The sequence below is a fragment of the Artibeus jamaicensis genome, unplaced genomic scaffold (assembly GCF_021234435.1).
Source record: "Artibeus jamaicensis isolate MK-2021 breed Jamaican fruit bat unplaced genomic scaffold, CSHL_Jam_final scaffold_754, whole genome shotgun sequence".
NCBI lineage: Eukaryota > Metazoa > Chordata > Mammalia > Chiroptera > Phyllostomidae > Artibeus > Artibeus jamaicensis.
Genome location: NW_026522054.1, coordinates 1818776 through 1839008, shown reverse-complemented (window position 1 = coordinate 1839008; position 20233 = coordinate 1818776). Strand labels below are relative to the sequence as shown.

The following is a 20233-nucleotide window of genomic DNA, read 5'->3' as shown; positions in this document are numbered from 1 at the left end:
AGCTTTTGCGGTAGTTGTTCTCATTTCCATTTTAGTATTTTTGCAGTGTTGCCTTTAGCATAAATATTTCCTCTGCTGTGTTGGTTGGCATTTTTCCTTTTAATTTCAGCTCTTTTTTGGATATAGAGAAGTTTTAAGTGTTTTCCTTTTTCAAGTGTAAAAAGTGATCGCTGTGTCTAGGGTTTTAAAATGGGGAAAATTCCAAAAATGAGACTATTTTTCTGACTTGGGACTGGAATTGTTTCATCATGTTATCAGATTTTGAATGTCCCTCATACCGTGATTATAAAAACCATACATTTATTTTTAACATCGCAGTGTTTAACATCCTTTTACATAGGTAATACACTTACTGATTTCCTTTAGTAAAACGTACGTACAGAAATGTAATCTGTTGAATCAGTGGATATCTGCATTTCAAAAACTTGTGATGCGTAAGGACAAGCCACCTGCAAATGCTCATATCCTTGGACTCTCCCACTCTGATATCTTGTCATTATTTAACTTGCCTTTCTTTGTCACAGTGAGCTTCAGTATTTTTCATATCTGTATCTGGGGTTTGTGGTTTTCTTATTAATTTTTAAAGATCTCTTTTTCCATTCCTTCTAGGTGTGTCTTGTTTGAAAGTTGCAAACTCAGTTGTTGTCTTCCCATTTGTTTAATTAAACAAGAGATCTTCCCATTGGTTAATTAAACCAATTAATCACCCCCCCCCTTTTTCTTTGCAGTACAGTTTAAAAGCTGAGGTCTTTGCATCTGGTCTGTTTTTAAGTTAGGCTATGCTACATCCACTACTTGTTGAGCCATCCTTAGAATTTTGGTGGCTCTAGCAGGACGGTTTCAAAGGCAGATGCAGCACTTTGTTTTATATGCTTTAAGCTTTGTTGTGTTGTCTTTTACAAATAATGTTATGCTATGGACAAGTTGTGGGGTTTTTTTTTGCTTTTGTTTACGTTCTCATTTGATATTGCCTATTTGCCTTTCAGAATTCCAGGGATGAACAAGCAGCTTGGTTGCTGGAGGTTCAGGTTTGCAGGCTTGTTTCTCTGTTGTGCAGATTGCCTCTCTAAGCCCCTTGGGAGACCAGCACTGTGTGCTGACATCATCCCCACCGTGTGTGAGTTGTTTAACCCTTGGCCGCCCCAGTGCAGCGCCCGATCCGTGTTGACGGGAGGGTGCGTGCACCTGTTTTGTCTTTTGTTTACTGCAGTGGTTGGAGTTTATGCTGATTTTCATATCTTGGGTTTTTTTATTGTTTTGGTTTTTTTGAACCATTTACAAATATTAGTGGCTTTTTGGTGAGATTTAGCTGAATTAAAAAAAATGAGGATGTCTACTGTTTTGGTCTTTCAAATACTATTATGAACATGTTCCAGTATTTCATGCTAGCATCATTTTTAAACATCAATATTTATTTCTAGGGGATAAGTCACCTAGTATATGTTCCTCCTTTGTTGACTGGTCATTTAGTGCACATTTTCCCACTCACTTATTTACCCCCTTTTGCATTAAGTCCTTCTTTTCCCCTTGAGCTCTGCTTGTCCATGTTCGCTTAAGTCCCTGGCATTATCCAGAGGAAAAAGAAGCAGCAATAACTTCACTGGCCAAAAATGGTCAGAGTGCCTGGAATACCCCTAAGAGATTATTTTTCCCCAAAAGGAAGGAGACAAGCAATTCTGATTTTGATAACCTTCCACTAAAAAGGACTTGTTTTTAAGCGTCCTTGTTTATTTAGTGAAATAACAAGTGTTATTTTAACTCAGTGTATTGTTACTAGAGATATTTTGACCTACACAGGAGTTTTTGTTTGTTAAAAAATTTCTAGCAGGAACGAACAGTACGAGCGTAAAGTTTTACATTGTTATATAGTTGGATAAAGGTGACTTAGAATAAGATCGTCTTTGTTAGAACTGTGTGAAAGTGTCCCCGGTGTTGTCTTTGAGAATAACCAGCACTCGTGGCCGTCGGGCAGTCAGAGGCTGCCTGCAATGAATGTCTCTGTACCTTTGGAGGCTGTGGAAGAGTAAACACAGCAATTCTTTTCCTTTTTGAAGCTGGAACTTGAAACTAGTGTTAAAGATTAATAGAACTGTGGTTTTGGAGAAAGAAACACAAGGTTATATTTGAAGGTATACTTTTCTCTAATTTAATTTAGAGTTTTAATTAAAAATAATTTTATAGAAGCTACAAATTACCATATTTTAAATAATTTCAGGGGTTATTTTAATAGTAATAAACTAGTTTTTCAACATGTACCTTGAACAGTAATAAAGAACTACATGTGTAGTTTAAGAAAAAGTTTTACCTATATATCATATACTTTAAGTTTCAAGAAGTTCTACATGTAATTTTAAATGTTGGTTAAATTGTTTAGTTATTTTTTTTTAAAAGACTTTGTTTATTTTTGGAGAGGAAGAGGGGAAGGGAGGGAGGAAGAAAGGGAGAGAAACATCAATGTGTGGTTGCCTCTCGTGTACCCTCCACTGGGGACCCACTGGCAACCCAGGCTTTTGTGTCCTGCCTGGGAGTCGAACCAGTGACCCTTTGGTTCACAGGCCAGCAATCAATCCACTGAGCCACACCAGCCAGGGCGGAGTTAATTTTTAACTTAGGGAAAATGACTTCTATGGTAGAACCCTCCTTTTCAATGTCCAAGAGCCATTGGTATGTGTCCCGCATGTGGGGTTGGTGTCCAGTCCTTGACTGGAGAGCTTTCGTGGCCCTCTTCGAGTGTGGGAGGAAGGAACGGAGAGAGGAGAAGGGGTTTAATTAAGTCCGTGTCCCGGGCCTCTTGTCGGAAGGGCAGACACGGTGCAGCCAACAGCTGTGGCCACTTGTTGGACTTCACCATTCTCATCTCACTGGTCAGATGTTATATGTTAATTTTTATCCGAATATCCACAGAAGGATCAGAGCCTTAAGGTGGCAGCTGTATGTGAGGAATAATCTGTCCAAGATAAAGTAAGACTTTTTTAACCCTTTGCTGCCCGAGTTACATCTTTATCACCTGATTACAGTGTTTTTATTTTGTGGGTTTTTGAAATGAAGTGGCTTATCTACAGGGCCACGTTTTCAACCGTATTCCTAGATTAAATAAGTAAAAATTTCTGGAAACTTTTACAACTGATTTAGAGTAATATGTGTAAGCTCAACCACTCTTTTCAGGCGTAGTAATTGAAGAAGCATATTCGTAGTCTTTTTGTTGTGTTATTTTAAGAACTATTTGATGACTATAGATAGTTAAACTTTTTGGAAAAGTACTTTTTAAAGCCAGTTACTGCCCAAGCCCCTGCCTTCACTGGGAGCTGTGTAGCTTCCCCCAGGCACTCTGGCTTTGTAATGTGGTTTAGGTGATTTCAGGAGCCCTGTTGTTCTAGAGACCAGAAGTTGAGGGTGAAAGAGGGCTGAACTGAACTTGAAGCCCCCAGACTCTTGCCTGATCAAGTGCCAGGATTTACTGATGGAGGGATCAGTTGGGGGGTTTGCCTGGCGGGCTTCACCTAAGTGGGGTATAAGTCCCTATTGTGATTGTCACTAAGGAGGAAGAAAAGTATCTGGAAGCTGGGTTTGTCATTGAGGGGTACGCACTTGGTGGTAGACACAGCTGCCTCTCTCGGTGGCGGTGACTTTCCCGGGACAATGGACTGAAAGAGAGCATGGGCTTCTCCACCTAAGTGGCTTAGGGGGTCAGTGAAAGAAAGACAAAAGCCGCTTCAGAAAAGTCTCGAGTAAAGTTTGGGAGGCATAGAACTGTGTCAAGATACTGAGAAAACTATGGTTTCTGAATTTTTGGCCAAAAAGAATATCTTCTGTAGCTGTAGGGAAATAACAATAAAATGAACACTTGAAGTGCAGTTGCAGGCCTTACATATCTCGGGGAGGAAAAAAGGACACTTCTAAAAGTCAAATACAGCCCGTGAATGTTTTTACTTTTTATGAATTGCATTACTCATCGCTTTGAATGTTTCTTTCTGCTAAATTACTCTTCTACCACGAATTGAATTGACTGTATTCTGTTCAGTCATATTCCTCTTGTTATGTAAAATTCACTTAATGTTTTGACCTTTATATTTTTAGACATACTCTAAAAATTACCACAGCTGTTGCCTGGGGATGTATGGGAATTACTCTGAGAAGCAGGATCACAATTCAGGTCCCGGGCCAGCTGACAGGCAGCTGCCGCACAAGTAAAAGATTAACACGCCAGGGTATGGGCGTAGACGCCCCACTTGCGAGTGGCCCCGCCCTGTGGCAGGTGCCTCTTGGTCCTAATGGCGTGCTTTTCGTGACCAGGAGACTGGCCTCGGCTTCCTGGTGGAAAACGGGGGTATTTTCCCTTCATTTGGTTGGGAGCCTAGAGTGGGACCAACTGCCCGAGTCAGGATACATTTCATTAAATCGGCTCTAGTTTTGGATCTCATCTGATTAAAATTAATGGACTAGTAGAATTATTTAGTTTAAAATCTCTGTGCCATGATTCATTTGGTAGTTTTAGGATTGAATTGTTTCCAAGCTTTAATTCCATAGATCTGACATTGTGTGGGTTGAGTTTTTTATACGCCCTGTTTTCCCTCAGTCGTATCAAATCTGTACATACATAGTTTCTACCCTTCAGTAATGATGGTTTTAGCAAAGATATCTGCAAAGTAAGAGAAATTTCCCTATTGACTTGAAGTACAAAATTGCATGCTACTTCTGTGGGAGGTGATCTCTTTAAAAAAAAAAAAAGGTTAAATAGTGGTTGTCCGCATACCGTGCTGGGTACTGTAATTCATTTGCTCATTTGACATTCACCAAGTACTTGAATACTCTTTCAAGTGTTAACACTTCAAGTGTTAACACCGTGGGTAGAGTTGATACAGTTCTCTACATTAGGATGTTTACCGCCCCATAGATACATTGTTACACTACAGTCCGAACCTCACTGGGCAAGCGAGGGCGGTACCAGGAGTCCTGTGGTGCCCGCAGACCTGCTTGGGGGCGGTGTGGGAAGAGGCCAGTTGGAGAAGGCTGCTTGGATGCGGGCTGTGGGTACAGATCGATTAGTAACAATTAAGAAGACAGGGAGGCAAAGGAGGCTTTCTGGGTGGACGTCCAGGAAAAGCATGATTAAAGGGGTGGAGAGAAGGCCGACTGCTGGCCCGGTGGGAACCACAGGGTGAAGTAGATCATAATGATGTAATGCCGCTGATGCGGTCCCAGAATCGGGGACTTCGTGCTCTCACGAAGTCCTCACTCAGATTAAAAAAATAAAAACAGTTGCATGTGCTTGTGGCTTTTTACAACCAGTTATGAACAGCTACCCTTCAACTTGGAACCTTAGTGATGGGCCAGAGAAGAGATGTAATATTTCTGCATTTCTAGCTTCACCTCAGCTTTTACTGCGTGCCCACTGGTTTCCGCCCCTTCTCCAGGTAGGTTGGAAGGGGGTGTTTACAGCGGACACCGTGTAGGTGTGCTCTCAAGGCCCGTTAGTCTGGTTTCTTCCAGCAAGTGGTCTTTTCTGCAAGCAACCGTTGATTCGCTGAGAACCCCACTTTGTCGATAACATTAGAAAATCACAGCACTAAAGCTTTCTGTAGTCAAGCAACTTCTAAACAAATGCAATAATTATTACAGGGCCTTCTCTGAGCATTCTGTAGAAGTGTAGGTCAAGGACTTCCGCGATGTCTCGAATGCCCTGAAGTTTGTATGTGGCTGAGGACGAAGGAGGAAGGCCGGCTGCCGGTTTTCGGGTCCCGGCCAGTCATTCTCTCTGACTGTGCGTGTGCCGTAATGACTTTCTCACACACTGCCAAAGCGTGTGAACAAAACACCGTATGCTAGTGATTCCTGCTTCACTCTTAGCTTTCATCGTGTTCGCTCCCGTGTCAGTGGCAGACGCACGACTCCCGACTGCCCGTCTGCACAGACATGTCCTTCCGTCTCTCGGTGCTGGTCTAAGGCATCGGCGTTGACTTTGACATTCAGGTTTCCTGCTGCAGCACTTGGAGCACTCTTCGGCTCTTCCTCCTCTCCTGCTGCCGGGGTTTCCGTGGACCACACCCCCCGCCCCCCCCCCCATGCTGTGCTCTGTGCAGACAAATGAGGCGCATCTCCCCGGAGCATCAACTTTCCTGAGACATTTTTAGGAAGACTTGTCAGATGAAAATAGGCTGTATCATGGAGTGAATTGCAAAATACTCATTAAATATTAATGTAAAACACGTAACTTCCAAGAAATCTGTTTGTTGGAGGCTCCTCCGGGCTCCTCAGCTGCCGCTGGGCACCGTGTGCGCCCGCTCAGGGAGCCTGTGCCCCCTCGAGTGACCTTCGGATCCTCCCACAGAGTGCTTGTCTCAGGGTCGTCGTCCTAGTCGCATCCTCAGAACGTAAAGCGTGCTGACCCTGTTGCATTTAGCCCGTTCGTGCCCCTGGGGATTTGGTGTGTCCCACTTAGGGGCAGAATTCCTGGCCCAGTTGGAAGAACTATATATGGAAGAAGAGGAGAGAAGTGTGCTTTCCCAGCTGTAGTGGACGGGCTGTTTTTCAGGACGGAATTTCACAACTTAGAAAGTAGTTTTGAGTGGGAGTTGGCAGCTGCTGAATGTTGACCCTCGTTGCCAAACTATATACATATCTGGTCTGGAACCATGAATGTCCAAGAAGTACACTTGGAAAATTAAGGATTTCCTTAGGATAATAGGAAAACCAGGCTTTCCTCGCGTGGTTATTTTTAAGCCTGAAAAGCATCAGTTTGTAATAAATTTAGCTTGACGAAGTGTCCAGTGAACCTGAATGTCATGTTTCATATGTACTTTAAGTTGACTTTTAATTCAGATATGACAAATGAACAAATTTAACAAATATGAAGTCACATGCGGTAGCTGTAAAATTGAAACAAGAAGGTAGAAGCCAGAGATGTGCTCAGCAGCGGCCGTCGATAGCCGTGTACTCGTGACATTTCAAGGCCATTACGAATTCCCAGATCCTTAAATAACCACAGGAGCCTGTAAATAGCCACCAGATACAGCGGGTACCCAGGGACGAACAGGAAGGTGCTAGGAAGGCAGGTGAGCTCATTCTCCCGCCCCAGGCCCAGCGGAGTGGGAGGTGCTGGTTCTTGTATGGGTCAGAGGGCCATGCCATGCGTGCTTTGGCCCCGTGGGTTTGCTTGTCAGCACGCCCGACGTTAAGGGCACACCGTGGTTGTTTGGTTAGTGCAGCCCTCACTTGTGAGTCGGGAACCCCGTTTGTTGGCTTTCCTCATTTCCTGACATGCTGCCGGGAATGGCTGACTTGAGTGCCATTGTGTGCCAGATACTTTAAGTGCTTTATGTACGTGGTTTGATTCTGTGAGGTAGGTACTGTCCTTGTTCTGCTCAGGAGTGAGGAAACCAAGGCTTCAGGAGGCTAGATAACAGCCTGTGGAAGGTCTCATGGATGCGTACGGAAACGAGAGAGCTGGAACCTAAATCCCCTCGAGTCGAACTCCAGATTCTCGGCTCCGAACCCCCATGCTCCAGTGCTTCTAAAGATGCCCTCTCTGTGCCCTGTAGAATCCAGTACTGATGTTAATTAAGGTATCAGAAGGAAATACGAAGCCTTGCTGAATTACAGGTTGTGTGTGGGGGATGTATATAGTCCACGTATCAATGATTTTGATATCGTATGCTTGGCAGCAGTTCTGTAATGAAATCTGAGACCATTGTTCTCATCCGAACTGCAGAAGCAGTGTGGAACTGTGAATGAACTCATCTTTATCAGTTTACCTGAAAATGGTGTTAGTGGGGCCAGCAGAAGTGTAAACCTATTTTGTTAAAGGTCCTCATTAAAATAGTCCTGGATAAGTCTATGCAAGGCGGGAGGGCATTGGATTTTCTCGGTGATATGAAGATGCTGTCCTTGCTCAGGAAGGCTCCTAGCTGGAGAGGGCAGAGGCCGGAAGGCCGCTGTGGGGGCCCCTGCAGTGGCGTGGGGCAGGATGGAGGGGTTCGCAGAGGCTTGGATGGTGGCGGTGACAGGTTGTGGTGAGTGACTGGGGATGACTGCCCAAAGTAGTCCAGCTGGCACTGGCCAGTATTTGGTGTCCTTCACCGGGGATGGGAGATGGTAGGGAGAGGAGCAGATGGGGCGAAAGAGGTCAGTGGGTTTGTGATGTTTGGGTTGGAATGTAGGTGCTTGTCTGTGTTGGTTTGGAGCTTAGGAGACAAGTTTGGGCTGTGAAGTTTTGGGCACTTTTTAGCAGTTGTTTGTTGCCAAGTGTTAGTTGGACTCTTACCCTCAGCGGTGGTGGGCGTGGTGGTGGTGGTGGTGGTGGTGGGCGTGGTGGCAGGTGTGTCTTGAGCCCAGGGAATTAGTCACTATGCTACTTGGAAACTGATTATTTTCATCTACACAGTGTTTCTCAAACGCACGCAACTGAAAATTGTTAGAGTTCCGATTGGAATGAATATGGGGAAATAAAACATGCCAGTCTTTTGTCTTTCCTTTTTATTAATGAAGCTATAAAAGTGTATTACATTACATAATTTTCATTATGGGTGTGAAGTCTGTGAATAATTAGCTCCTTAATAGAGGAGGCTGCAGAGGAACGAACACTTGGTGAGTTACCTCCCCACCTCACCCCCAACAGTTTATTATGAAAAATTTGAAACACACCGAGCAGTTGAATTATTCAGTGAAAATCCGTACACCCACAGTCTTGATTCTACATTACCATGTCACTATACTTTATTACATATCTATCTAATCCTGTGTATTTATTTTGGTGCATTTCAGGAAAATAAGTTATAGTCATCAGTACACTAGTGCCTAAGTGTTCCTGTATGCATGTCATTAACTATGCACATACCAGGGCTCACTACACCTTCTTTATTCCTTTTGAGCTAAAATATGTACCGTGACATGCACAGTCCATTGGGTGGCTTTTGACAGGTGCACACACCTGTGCAACCCAAACCTCTTTCCAGATACAGGACATTCCAGGGTGATGGTGGCAGAGTCCCCTGAAGCCCCTCCCCACGGCACCTTTGCTTTCATCCCCCACCCCGCCCCCCACAGTTAAATTGCTGTCTGATGTGTCCCCACAGTCGGTCAGGGTTTCCTGTATCCGAGCCTCACCGGGGAACCCTAAAGTACACACACTCTCGTGGTGCGTTCTCACGGCCTAAGGCCTGCGCTGTTCCTCTGTGTCCTCGCATGTGTGAGTCGTTGGCCCCGCTCCGTGACGTGTCGCCGTGCAACTGCACCACGGACGGTTGCCCGTATGCTGTGATGGACACCTGGGCTGCTTGCAGACTGTGGCTGTGCCGAGTGTTGGAATGAAAGGTCAGAGGGTCAGTGTGTGTGTAGTTCTGTAAAAACCGTCATCTTCTGAGTTGCTGGCCCATTTTGTGTACTCCCACCAACAGTGTATGGGAATTACCGTGTCTCACATTGTAACCGTTCTGGTGGGTGTGTCGTGGCGTCTCATTGTGACTTTAATTTGCATTTCCCTGATGATTACGACGATCAGCACTTTGACGTGGGTTTAGCAGCTGTTTATATATTACGTTTTGTGATATCCGTTTAAATTATTTGCCCAGTCTTTTACTGGTTGCCTGCCTTTTATTTATTTAGTTGTGGGAGTTTTAGAAATACATCCTGGATATATGTCAGATTTATGTTGTGCAAATACTGTTTCTCGTGTGTGTCTTGCCTGTATATTCCTTCCCTCTCTGCTTCCCTCCCTTTCTGTAGCAGCTTAAGATATAATTCATATACCGTACATACGCATTTTCTTAAAGGTGTTTTTTAATGAAAGAGTATTTTAACTTGCCTACTTTTTTCTTCTACAATCATTGCCAAAACCTTTGCCTACCCTGAGTTCATGAAATTGCTCTCTTGTGTTTCCTTCTAAAAGTTCTACAAGTCTAGCTTGTATGTTTAAGCCTATGGTCTGTCTTAAATTAATTTTTATATGGTGTGACGTATGGGTTGCTTCGTGTTTTCTTTATGCATATTGAATTGTTCCAGTGCCATTTATTGAAAAGACTACCCTTAGATAGTCTTTTCAGACAAAGATACATGCGCTACTATGTCTTTGTATCTTTGTAAAAATCAGTTGTCCATATATGTATCAGTTTATTTCTAGACCATTTTATTCATTGACTTACCTGTCTCAACTTACTATCTGTAAAATTGGAGATATTAACAAGATTTCACCAAATAACATTGTTGAATAAAAATAATAAAGGCAAAACACACAAAACAGTGTATGGCACTTGGTGGCATGCTCATATTAGTATTTGTTTTTATTATTAATATTGTTACCATCATAGCACTGGCTTGGTGATTAATTACTTACATCACTTAATTGTCTCTGGGTTTTAGTTCTTCCCTAACGTGAGTAGATTTGGATTCATTATGACTGTAACTAACTGGGGATATATCCGTCTGTGCTAACAGTATCGGTAGTGACCCATTAATACATTCTTCTCACTGATTTTGTTATGTCTCTTGTACATGCAGTTAAGTAATACTTTGAAACATGGGCTCCGAAAATACTTAATCTATGGATAGTTGTAAGTGCAGTCTCCTGAAACAGTTGATTTTAATTTTTAAAAAATTGCCTTGTTTTTGTTAGTCTTCTGTCCCCCAGGAGAGGCTGCAGGGCTTGGATTTGCCTGTGTGCTGTAGCAGCAAGCCCTCCCCTTCCGGTGTGCCCCCCGAGTTGCACAGGTGTGCAGGTGCCCATCCGGTGTGGCCCCCCGAGTTGCACAGGTGTGCAGGTGCCCATCCGGTGTGGCCCCCGAGTTGCACAGGTGTGCAGGTGCCCATCCGGTGTGGCCCCCGAGTTGCACAGGTGTGCAGGTGCCCATCCGGTGTGGCCCCCGAGTTGCACAGGTGTGCAGGTGCCCATCCGGTGTGGCCCCCGAGTTGCACAGGTGTGCAGGTGCCCATCCGGTGTGGCCCCCGAGTTGCACAGGTGTGCAGGTGCCCATCCGGTGTAACCCCCCAAGTTGCACAGGTGTGCAGGTGCCCATCCGGTGTGCCCCCCCGAGTTGCACAGGTGTGCAGGTGCCCATCCGGTGTGCCCCCCGAGTTGCACAGGTGTGCAGGTGCCCATCCGGTGTGCCCCCCGAGTTGCACAGGTGTGCAGGTGCCCATCCGGTGTGGCCCCCGAGTTGCACAGGTGTGCAGGTGCCCATCCGGTGTAACCCCCCGAGTTGCACAGGTGTGCAGGTGCCCATCCGGTGTGCCCCCCCGAGTTGCACAGGTGTGCAGGTGCCCATCTGGTGTGCCCCCCCGAGTTGCACAGGTGTGCAGGTGCCCATCCGGTGTGCCCCCCGAGTTGCACAGGTGTGCAGGTGCCCATCCGGTGTGCCCCCCGAGTTGCACAGGTGTGCAGGTGCCCATCTGGTGTAACCCCCCGAGTTGCACAGGTGTGCAGGTGCCCATCCGGTGTGGCCCCCCCGAGTTGCACAGGTGTGCAGGTGCCCATCCCAGGTGTTTCCCATCTTACTGGTTTCTTAGTGTTTCTTTTTACTTCCTGTTGCATATGACTTCACTTTCTTCTGTCTCCACAAACTCATACATTGCACCCTGGTTGTCTCTTCTCTTGTGGTTCTGAGAATATTGAAATTGTACGTTTTCATCTTCTTTGTTATTTCTCTCCAGATTTGTTGCTGGCAGAGGCAGGTTCTTTTGGTTGGCCAAGTTTATTCAAGTAAGAGGTATTCATAATTAAAGTCAAATAGTACCACAAAGATTTATTAATGTAAAAAAAGATTCCTCTCATTACTTCTAAACACATGACTGCATGTCGTAAGCACCTACTTTAGGGTACTTTTCCCACTTATTACTTAGCCTAACAATTTAAGAGATGTTTTTTCATTTTACAGGGAGACCCAACAGATTTTCTGAAGCAGGCTGTCTTCCTTAAAATGCACTGATGATTTTCTTTAAAAAAAAATTATTTATTTTTAGACAAAGGGGAAGGGAGGGAGAAAGAGGGAAACATCAATGTGTGGTTGTCTCTCACACACCCCCTACTGGGGACCTGGGCTGCAACCCAGGCATGTGCCCTGACTGAGAATTGAACCAGTGACTCTTTGGTTTGCAGGCTGGTGCTCAGTCCGCTGAGCCACACCAGCCAGAGCTGATTATTTTTCTGTGGTTACTGTGGGTCAGTTACCATGCTAGGTTGCATTGGCACTTTGCACATGACTATAGATGTGGGATAAAGAGTTTAGTAGTGACATTGCTCTTTTTACCTTTTTAAAAAAAAAACCTTTAGTGTTTCTTAGAAACATGAATGACATGCAGCTGTGTGGTCTTGATGGGAAGTTTTGCCTTTGTGCGTAGTTGGAACTGCTGCCTCCCAGAGCGCCTCCTTGCCTTGCAGAAAATAAGTTTGTTTACTGCCCTTCTGTGTGTCTGCTGTTTGTCAGCGGAGTTCACAATGTATCTCTGTCAGTGAGCCATGGCAACCCCGGATTGTTACCAGCAGGCAGCTCCCCCGCCCCCTGCTCTCAGCAAGTGGCTTGTTTCTGTTTTCTTGATGGAATAGGAAAGGAGAAAGCCGTTTAATATTTCCTAAATGCACAGTGTAGTAGAAACCCCAGTATCTGATGTGCTCTGTACTGGTAATGATGGTTGGTTAATTGAACTAGTTGAAGTTTGGTGTCTTAAAAAGTGACATATACCTTTAAATATTTTAGCCTGCTTTATAATATTACCTGTCAGTTCTGTGTCCTTTTTCTGCAAAGCTTTTAGTGTTAGCCTGGTGATGAGAATCCCATGTTATTTTTTTCCCCTAAAGGATGCCCATCTTTTATCTACAAGGATTCAGTGTGGGATTTTTTTGTTATGGTGGAGAGAGCTTAGACATGTGCAAAGTGTTCTGAATGCAGCATTCTGCTGGGCTTGTGGGATCGCCCCCTTTTGTATATGTCTTGCAGTCTTTCAGTGACTCACCTTCACAGAAACTTTCCAAAACATTTAACTTAATTCATGCCATTTCTGTATACTCACGTTGTATCATTTCATATGATTGTAAGTTTATAAGTACAGTTGGAATGAATACATTTGGTCACAAACACAGCCGACTCTTGATAAGTGCACAGCCCAACTGCTGGGAGCAGAGGGGGCAGGGTGACGAGGCAGCCTACCAGCCCTGAGTGTTCTCAGTGCCGACGTGTTTTATAGGCGGAAAGGGGAGGGTTCCATAGGTTGTCTGCCGGGGCTTTGAAAGTCAGAAAAGGGAACTTTCCCTGGCGTGTGTTAGTAGGGCTCCTACGGTTACAGATTTTTACTCTTTACAGTGAATCTCTCACGACCTTCCAAGTTACCACTTTAGCAGATCTTCATTAGGAGAAGTGAGAAGCTACAATGCCCGCCCTTCGGGGGTTAAGGCCTGGTGTTGGCAGAGAGATGATGTGCAGTAGTGTGTTGTGATGATAATGCAGAATGAGTCCCTGCGTGGGGCTGGAGAGGAGCTTTCAGGAGGACGTGTGGCATGCGTGCCTCAGTTTTGAAGGGTAGCTGGTGTCAGGCAGCAGGAATTTGGGAAGAGATAATGTGCAGGGAGGTCGGGGGAGAGAGGCACGTGCAGAGGCGGGCACCAGTGTGGCATAATTGTTGCTGTTGCTGTGCTGGAGTTTGGTTTCCCATAGGTGCCCCCAGCGGTAGGGTGGTGCGGTGGTGTGTGGCGTGCTTCACATGCTCTCAGTGTTTGAGAGAAAGAATGAGGCCAGATCATGGTGGACCTTGTACGCCACACGACAGAGCCAGCATTCACCCTAAAGTGAGGCTTTGGCATCTCCTGACCTGGAAGAGGGACATCATTAGATTTATTGAGAAAAATATCCTGAAGCATTGGGAATTGGGAGTAAAATTGCATCAGGAATGCCAGTTAGGAGACAGTTGAAATAGTCTAATCAAGAAATGATGGAGGGCCCGAGTTAAAGCTCTGGAGCATTGTGAGTGAAGGGAACTAACGAATCAGAAGTCTTCAGAGTGGCCCTGGCGGACCGGGGTGGGGCGATGGGCAGGGAGGATGGTGAGGTGAGCCCTGGGCTCGCAGGGTGGCCCGAGCCCAGAGCAGAGGACTGTGGGCAGAGGCACTGTGGGGCCGTTGGGGTGCTTAACCCCACACGGGACGTGATGTTCACTGTTTGCTTTCCTGTAGAGAACACGTGTTTACCCCGATTCGACTGCATCATGTCTCATAACCGAGATGGCCTGGTTCAAGTCCAGTGTCCTGTGGGTGGCGGGGAATACAGGTGGGAACAATGTGGAATCGAAATCTAACATTGTTGACTCTAGTTCTCTTTAGTTCTCGCAACGCGATAAAATTGCAGGCTTGAACAAAAAAAAAAAATTGACATCCGAGAACAAGATGGAAATCCGGCTTTTACATTCCCTACTTTTTGGGTGTAATCTCCTCCTTAATATTTTTATCTTCTGAATAACTGACATCTCAGCTCATCGAATGAACCACTCAGAATCGTAATGGCCAAGGTGCCAATTCCCTCTTTCAGAGTAACCGCTCTCTGCAGCTGGAAGTGTTGTAGAGGTTACTGTGCAGACCGTGGTAACGGAAACAGGGATTCGGAGGTGAATGACGCTCGCCTTTTTCAAAGATGGTGAGGACGTGTTTCTCCACATGTAAAAAGAAAGGAATCAGGCCGGTGACTTTCCAAAGTGACCCTCTTTATCACATGTCACAGATACTTGGGGAGTATCAGTAAAAGGCTAGGTGACATCATACCTTTTCTCCTGCCTTTGACTGTCCCCTTAGCTCCCCTCTCCTCTCATCTGTGTACCAGCGATCCCTGCTGCATTCCTTCCAACACGTATTCCCACACGCTTCTCTCCTGTGTTTCTAGTGGGGCTGCAGGGTCACCGTATGTTCATCTCACACTGGACTTGGTGCTTCCGTTCTTTACTTCTGTACCCCCTTCCTGCATCCCGTCTCCATCCCTGTAGTAGCGAGAGCCGTCTGCTGAAAATGTAAGGCCTGCTCTGCCTAAAGCTCTCGAGTAGCCGCCCAGCACATTTGGAGTGAAGTGCCCACTCCTTCCTGTGGCTCAAACATTACCCCTCAGAGAGTCGCCCTTGTTAAGAGATTAATGAATACTGTGAGGACCCAGGAGGAGGCAGGTATCTGTGACTTTGGGGACCCCAGAAAGCCTTAACGGAGAAAGGGAATTTGATCCAGGTCTCGATAAGTGGGACTTCGTCAGACAAAACTCGGTCCTGAAGAAGCCCGTGAAGCCTGTCTCCTGTGTGCTAGCCACCGTCATGGTGGTTCCATCTCCAACAAGGAATGATTAATGAGTGGTGTCTTCGAAAGAAAGTTGCTGTTTGCAAAGACTTGGCTTCATTGCAATTCAATAAATAGCCAAGCAATCCTTACTTTGCTTAAATACTGGGAGCTTTTCATTCACTGGGTAACTATAAGAATAGGGTTCAGCAGCCATGCTCTACCCTCATATCTGCCTGTTCAGGAAGTCTGACTAGTCAGGAATGAGTTACCTGACAAAGCCACAGAATGTAGTGTAGTAGCAGGGCTTTTATGCTTAAAAAGAAAAACCGGCTGTCTCTAGCCTTCCGATGCCCTGTTTTATTTTAAAATACAAAAGTTAGCATCAGAAAGAAAAACTGTCATCTCCTATATATACCAGCTGCATTTGGTCTTGAAATGAGATTTGTGTTTACAACTAATTTAGTGCCTGATCCCCACAAAACTGTGCCGGAGTCTGTGCCGGAGTAATTTACTGATTTGGTGTTTCATAGTCCCCTGCAGACTCGGGATGCTGTAGGCGTATTCTGCCAGGTGTTCATTTGGAGGCTTGTTACGATGTGGAGAGAGAATGGTCCTGTAACAAGCATAACGTTTGGGGGTGTTTTTGCCGTGCTTGTTTCAATCCTCATCCCCCCCCCCCTTTTTTGACTCCACGAGCTGTGGTTCTTAAATCTCGCCTCCTTTCCTTGTTCCTGTCCCTGAAAAACTGCACAGGTGTGTACAATTTCAGCACGTCAGAAATTGATTCGTTGCCTTTTTCAGCTAAAAATCCTCCAGGAGAAAGCTGGAAATTCCTGCCAGAAGACCCTTTGAGCTGTCTCTCCTATTGCTTGTTTGTATACAGCTGCACAGGCAGATCTTTGGGACTAGGGCCAGAGGTGCTTTCAAGCAGACCCTCTTAAGTATTTCATTGGATCAGAGGGAAATGAAAAGAAAGAAACAGACAATGTGGAGAATTGTATGGAAAGCTAGCCTCTGCATTTATGGTACATTACAGTACGTTTCTTTATTGTGCGATGTTTAAGTTCCAGAATGTCTTCATTTGATGAAGTTACGGTGATCCCTCCCCCACTCCCAACCTCCTACCTGGCAAGTAGGCCAACATAGTGTCGACCTTCTGTGTTGGTTCATCCCACCTGCATCTGAAGTTCGTGGGTCCGTGAAGTGCAGGACAGGAAGCCACTGGCTCATTTTGTGCACTCGGAATTGGGGTTGGTGTGCCGAGTGGTTTTCTTCCTGTGTCACCACCAGTTCTGGTTTTGGACGCGCCTGCGTGTCTGACAGTCGTTCAGTTCAGTTGTGACACTCTCAGGAGTTAGCACAGGTGCCACAGGCTGAGGGCTCCCCCCCACGAGACTGTCCCTGCTTCAGGCGCCAGCTGCCAGTGGGGCACTTGGACTCTCTGCTTACGCCCTGCTGACGGCAAATGCAGGGGTTCCCACGACCGCCCTTCAGGTTTGGTAACTCATCGGAATGGCTCCCTGAACTCAGGCACATACTTTACTTACTGTTACTGATTTACTGTAACGACTGCAACTCAGGAATAGCCAGATGGAAGGGGTGGTGTGGGGCGGGTGCAGTTTCCACGCCCACTGTGGGCCAGCCCCCCACCCAGCACTCTGAGTTGAGCTGCTGGGGTGTTTTTACGGAGGTTTCATTTACGTAGGCATGATCGATGAAATCACTGGCCATTGGTGAGTGAACTCAATTTCTGGCCCTTCTGCCCTCCCCAGGGGCTGGGGGTGGGGTGGTACCGAACATCTCAACCCTCTAATCCGCGTTTACTTTGTATTTCTGGCAACCAGCCTCCACCCTGAAGCCTACAGTCATCTCATTAGCATACCAAAAACTCTCTTACTGCTCTGGAGATGCCAAGGGGTTTCGGTTTAGGAGCTCTGTGCCAGAAACCGGGACAAAGACCAAATATTTTTTATAACACAGGATGTCTGTCGCTAGCAAGACAGGTCCTCGGATGCTGTGGAAAGGAATGGAAAGACTCGACTTGATTTGTCACTCAGAACCCCAGCGGGGGTGTCATCTCTTCCTGGCTGGCCCTCGATGTGGCTTCCTGGAGAGCTGATGTCTTCTAGGACTGCAGTTATTCCGGCCTAACCTTCTCCTTCGGGGCCTGCCACGCCCCCTGTGGCTCTCACTGCTTTCCCAGCAGCACCTGGGCTCTTGCCCACGTCCGATTTCTTCCTTCTCTTTAACCTTGGCTCCTCTGGGGTTCCTTGGCTTTGTTCAGAGTTAGACTTGTGCCTGTAACACCTCATTCTGAAAACACTTCTTTTCACCTTCATTAGAAAACGAATCAACTGATTTTTTGCATTGCTGGCCTTTGTTGGCCGCTCTGATGTGCTCATTTGGAGATGACTTTGTTTCGTGGTTAGAGCTTTCCCAGGGAAGTTGAAGTCACCAGACGTTTGCTTGTTGGCTAGCGGTCTGTGTAATAAGCACCAGTGAAAAGCTGTTATTTAGTGGACTCTCTGCTTCCATCTATGGAATGTCTCCCAGGTACCCGCCGGAGAGTAATGGGGGAAGAAAAGATGGAGGGAGAAGTTGGAGCAATACATCTAACTTGCCTGGTTTTGGATTTTTTTGTATATATTTTTTTGAAAACTTCTTTTTCTGAGGCATGGAATGACCTAGTTTACAAAATAGGGGTTTTCCGTTGCCTAGCTTGTGGGAACCCACTGGGACTTTTCTTTGAAGAGACATTATTTCTTGAACCATGGGAATCCTGTTGTGCGTCCAAAAATGATAATTTTCGAAACCTGGAAAGTACTGTTCTTAATTAGTTCACAGATTTGATTGAATTGTGTCTTACAGTCAGTAGTAAATTTGTGTCTGGGCTTGCTTGCTCTCAGAGGCTCTTTGCTTTACCTCGTTCGTGTCATCTTTCTGTGGGCTTCTGTGAATATTGTCACTTTGGTGTCTCTCTCGTGAGTGGCGAAGAGATTGCCTCTGTTGCGCTGACAAAGGCTCTTTAATCAGGCTTTAAAAAAGAATTCAAGTTGAAGTCATTACCAAAAATTTTGGGTGCGACATAAATATCTAGACTCTCCCTGGGTTTATTTCAGTGCTTCTGCCGCACCAATACTGTTACAAGTTTTTATAAAATTTCTCCAATGGGAGAGGAGAAGCAGTTAGGACCCCCTGTTCCGAAGCAGTGTTACTGCACGGTGCTGTGACCTCCTGTGTCTCCAGTGACCCTGTGTCGCCAGGTCACTCAGCAAGTGGGATAAAACACACACACACAGTGTCGAGATGAGGCAGGCGTGGGGGAAGAGAAGTTTGGAAAGTGGCTTTGTTTCTCAGGGCAGTGGGGAAGAACCCATGTGATTTACTGTTTGAAATCTTTGAAGCTGAAGTAGGTTGGAATGAGCAAAGCTGTCATTAAAGATGAGGTTGGGAGCTGCGTTCACTACGGCTTAGCCATCACATGAGTCTGCTCTGTGGGCTGCAGTTAAGGCGGTTCGTAGTCGGCATAGAGTTCGTGTATCTGTTTTCTTCTGTTGACCACTTTCCGTACTTGATTTTTTTTTTTTAAATAAAATGTGGTATGGAATTAATAAAATTCCAACCAGTCTTCCCCTCCTGATGGTGTTAGAGAATTTTTGGAAGATGAAACTAGTGCTTTGTGTGAAATTAAGGTCACCTCCCTCATTTTATTTGTTCGTGTGTCTCCGTCCCATTTGGTAACAGGTAATTGACATGAAGCTGAGATTGAAAGACATTCTACTGGAATTGCTCTTTTTAAAATATTTATCTGTGAAGGTTAGAATTAAAACCCAGAAGGATCCCTAGAAAGTGTCTCATTTTACTCTTTCATTTTTAAGAGAAGGAATTTGAAACATAGGGTGTTAGTTATCTTGCCTGAGGGGAGTCACCGTACCAGCCATTGGTTGCTAGTGGCCCTTCCATATCCAAGGGGCAGAGACGCTGACCAGAATTTGCCACACACACCCCGAAACGATGATGATTGAAGATGGCTTTGGTAAAGAGGGACCCACAAACAGAAATGTATATGCGATTAAACAGATGATGATTCATTTATATTTATAGTTGTATTCAGGTTAAGAATGTGTTAGATACTCAGGTTTAGAAGAAAACTGTTTTGTGTTGCCTGTGTGTTCACGGATCCTGACGTCCTCCGCGTGGTCCCTCATCACACTGTGTTGTTCGATCCATTAGACTGCGCTCACCAGGGCAGGACGTTCTGTCTACTGTCCTGTCCAGCCCCCAGGAGAGCGTCCGTTGTTGACTGACTGCTGGTTGGCTAACGCTGAGACTCTGATTTATGCGTGGACAACGTAGCACGTTTTGAATATCTCAAGTCTGCCTTTTTCTTAAACAGCGAACAGAGTATCTGTCAGGCAAGAGCTGCCGTGATGGTTTATGATGATGCCAATAAGAAGTGGGTGCCAGCGGGCGGCTCGACCGGCTTCAGCAGGGTCCACATCTACCACCACACGGGCAACAACACGTTCCGAGTGGTGGGCAGGAAGATCCAGGACCACCAGGTAAGGGTCTCCTGCCTTCTTCAAGTCACCTGGCATCACAGCGGGACTCTGGCTGGCCAGTGAAGCTGTAGTCAAAATCATGTCTTCGGGGGAAACGTAGGTAGTACTGAAGAACAGTCCCAAAAAGTGAATGTTGGCAAAGGAGAAAATAGATCCTTAAAAATAGTTAGAAAGACATCTTTACAAGTAAGGCGATTTCCAGACAAAACACGTTTTTATTCATAAGAGAAGTACACTCTCCTATGAGTTCTGGTGTTTGATGAATGAAGTGTTTTTAAAATGTATGGAAATTTGAAAACACTTGGAAGTAATTCATGACACTCAGATGAAATCATTACGAAGATTAGAAGGTGTTTAGAAAGTACTTAGACCTGAGTGATCAATTATTATGTGTGGAAACCCGGGTGATGTCCAGCCTGCCCTTCAGTGGATGAAACTT

At 45.6% G+C, this 20233-nt stretch overlaps 1 protein-coding gene across 11 annotated transcripts in view; it reads left to right on the top strand.

The window, feature by feature from the left end:
• ENAH (ENAH actin regulator) overlaps positions 1–20233 on the top strand; it is a 217028-nt gene that overhangs the window by 143587 nt on the left and 53208 nt on the right. For all 11 annotated transcript variants that reach the window (XM_053659591.1, XM_053659586.1, XM_053659587.1 and 8 more), the window contains one exon: positions 19629–19794. In XM_053659591.1, the coding sequence (XP_053515566.1) occupies positions 19629–19794 (166 nt within the window). The remainder of the gene's footprint in view (positions 1–19628; positions 19795–20233) is intronic.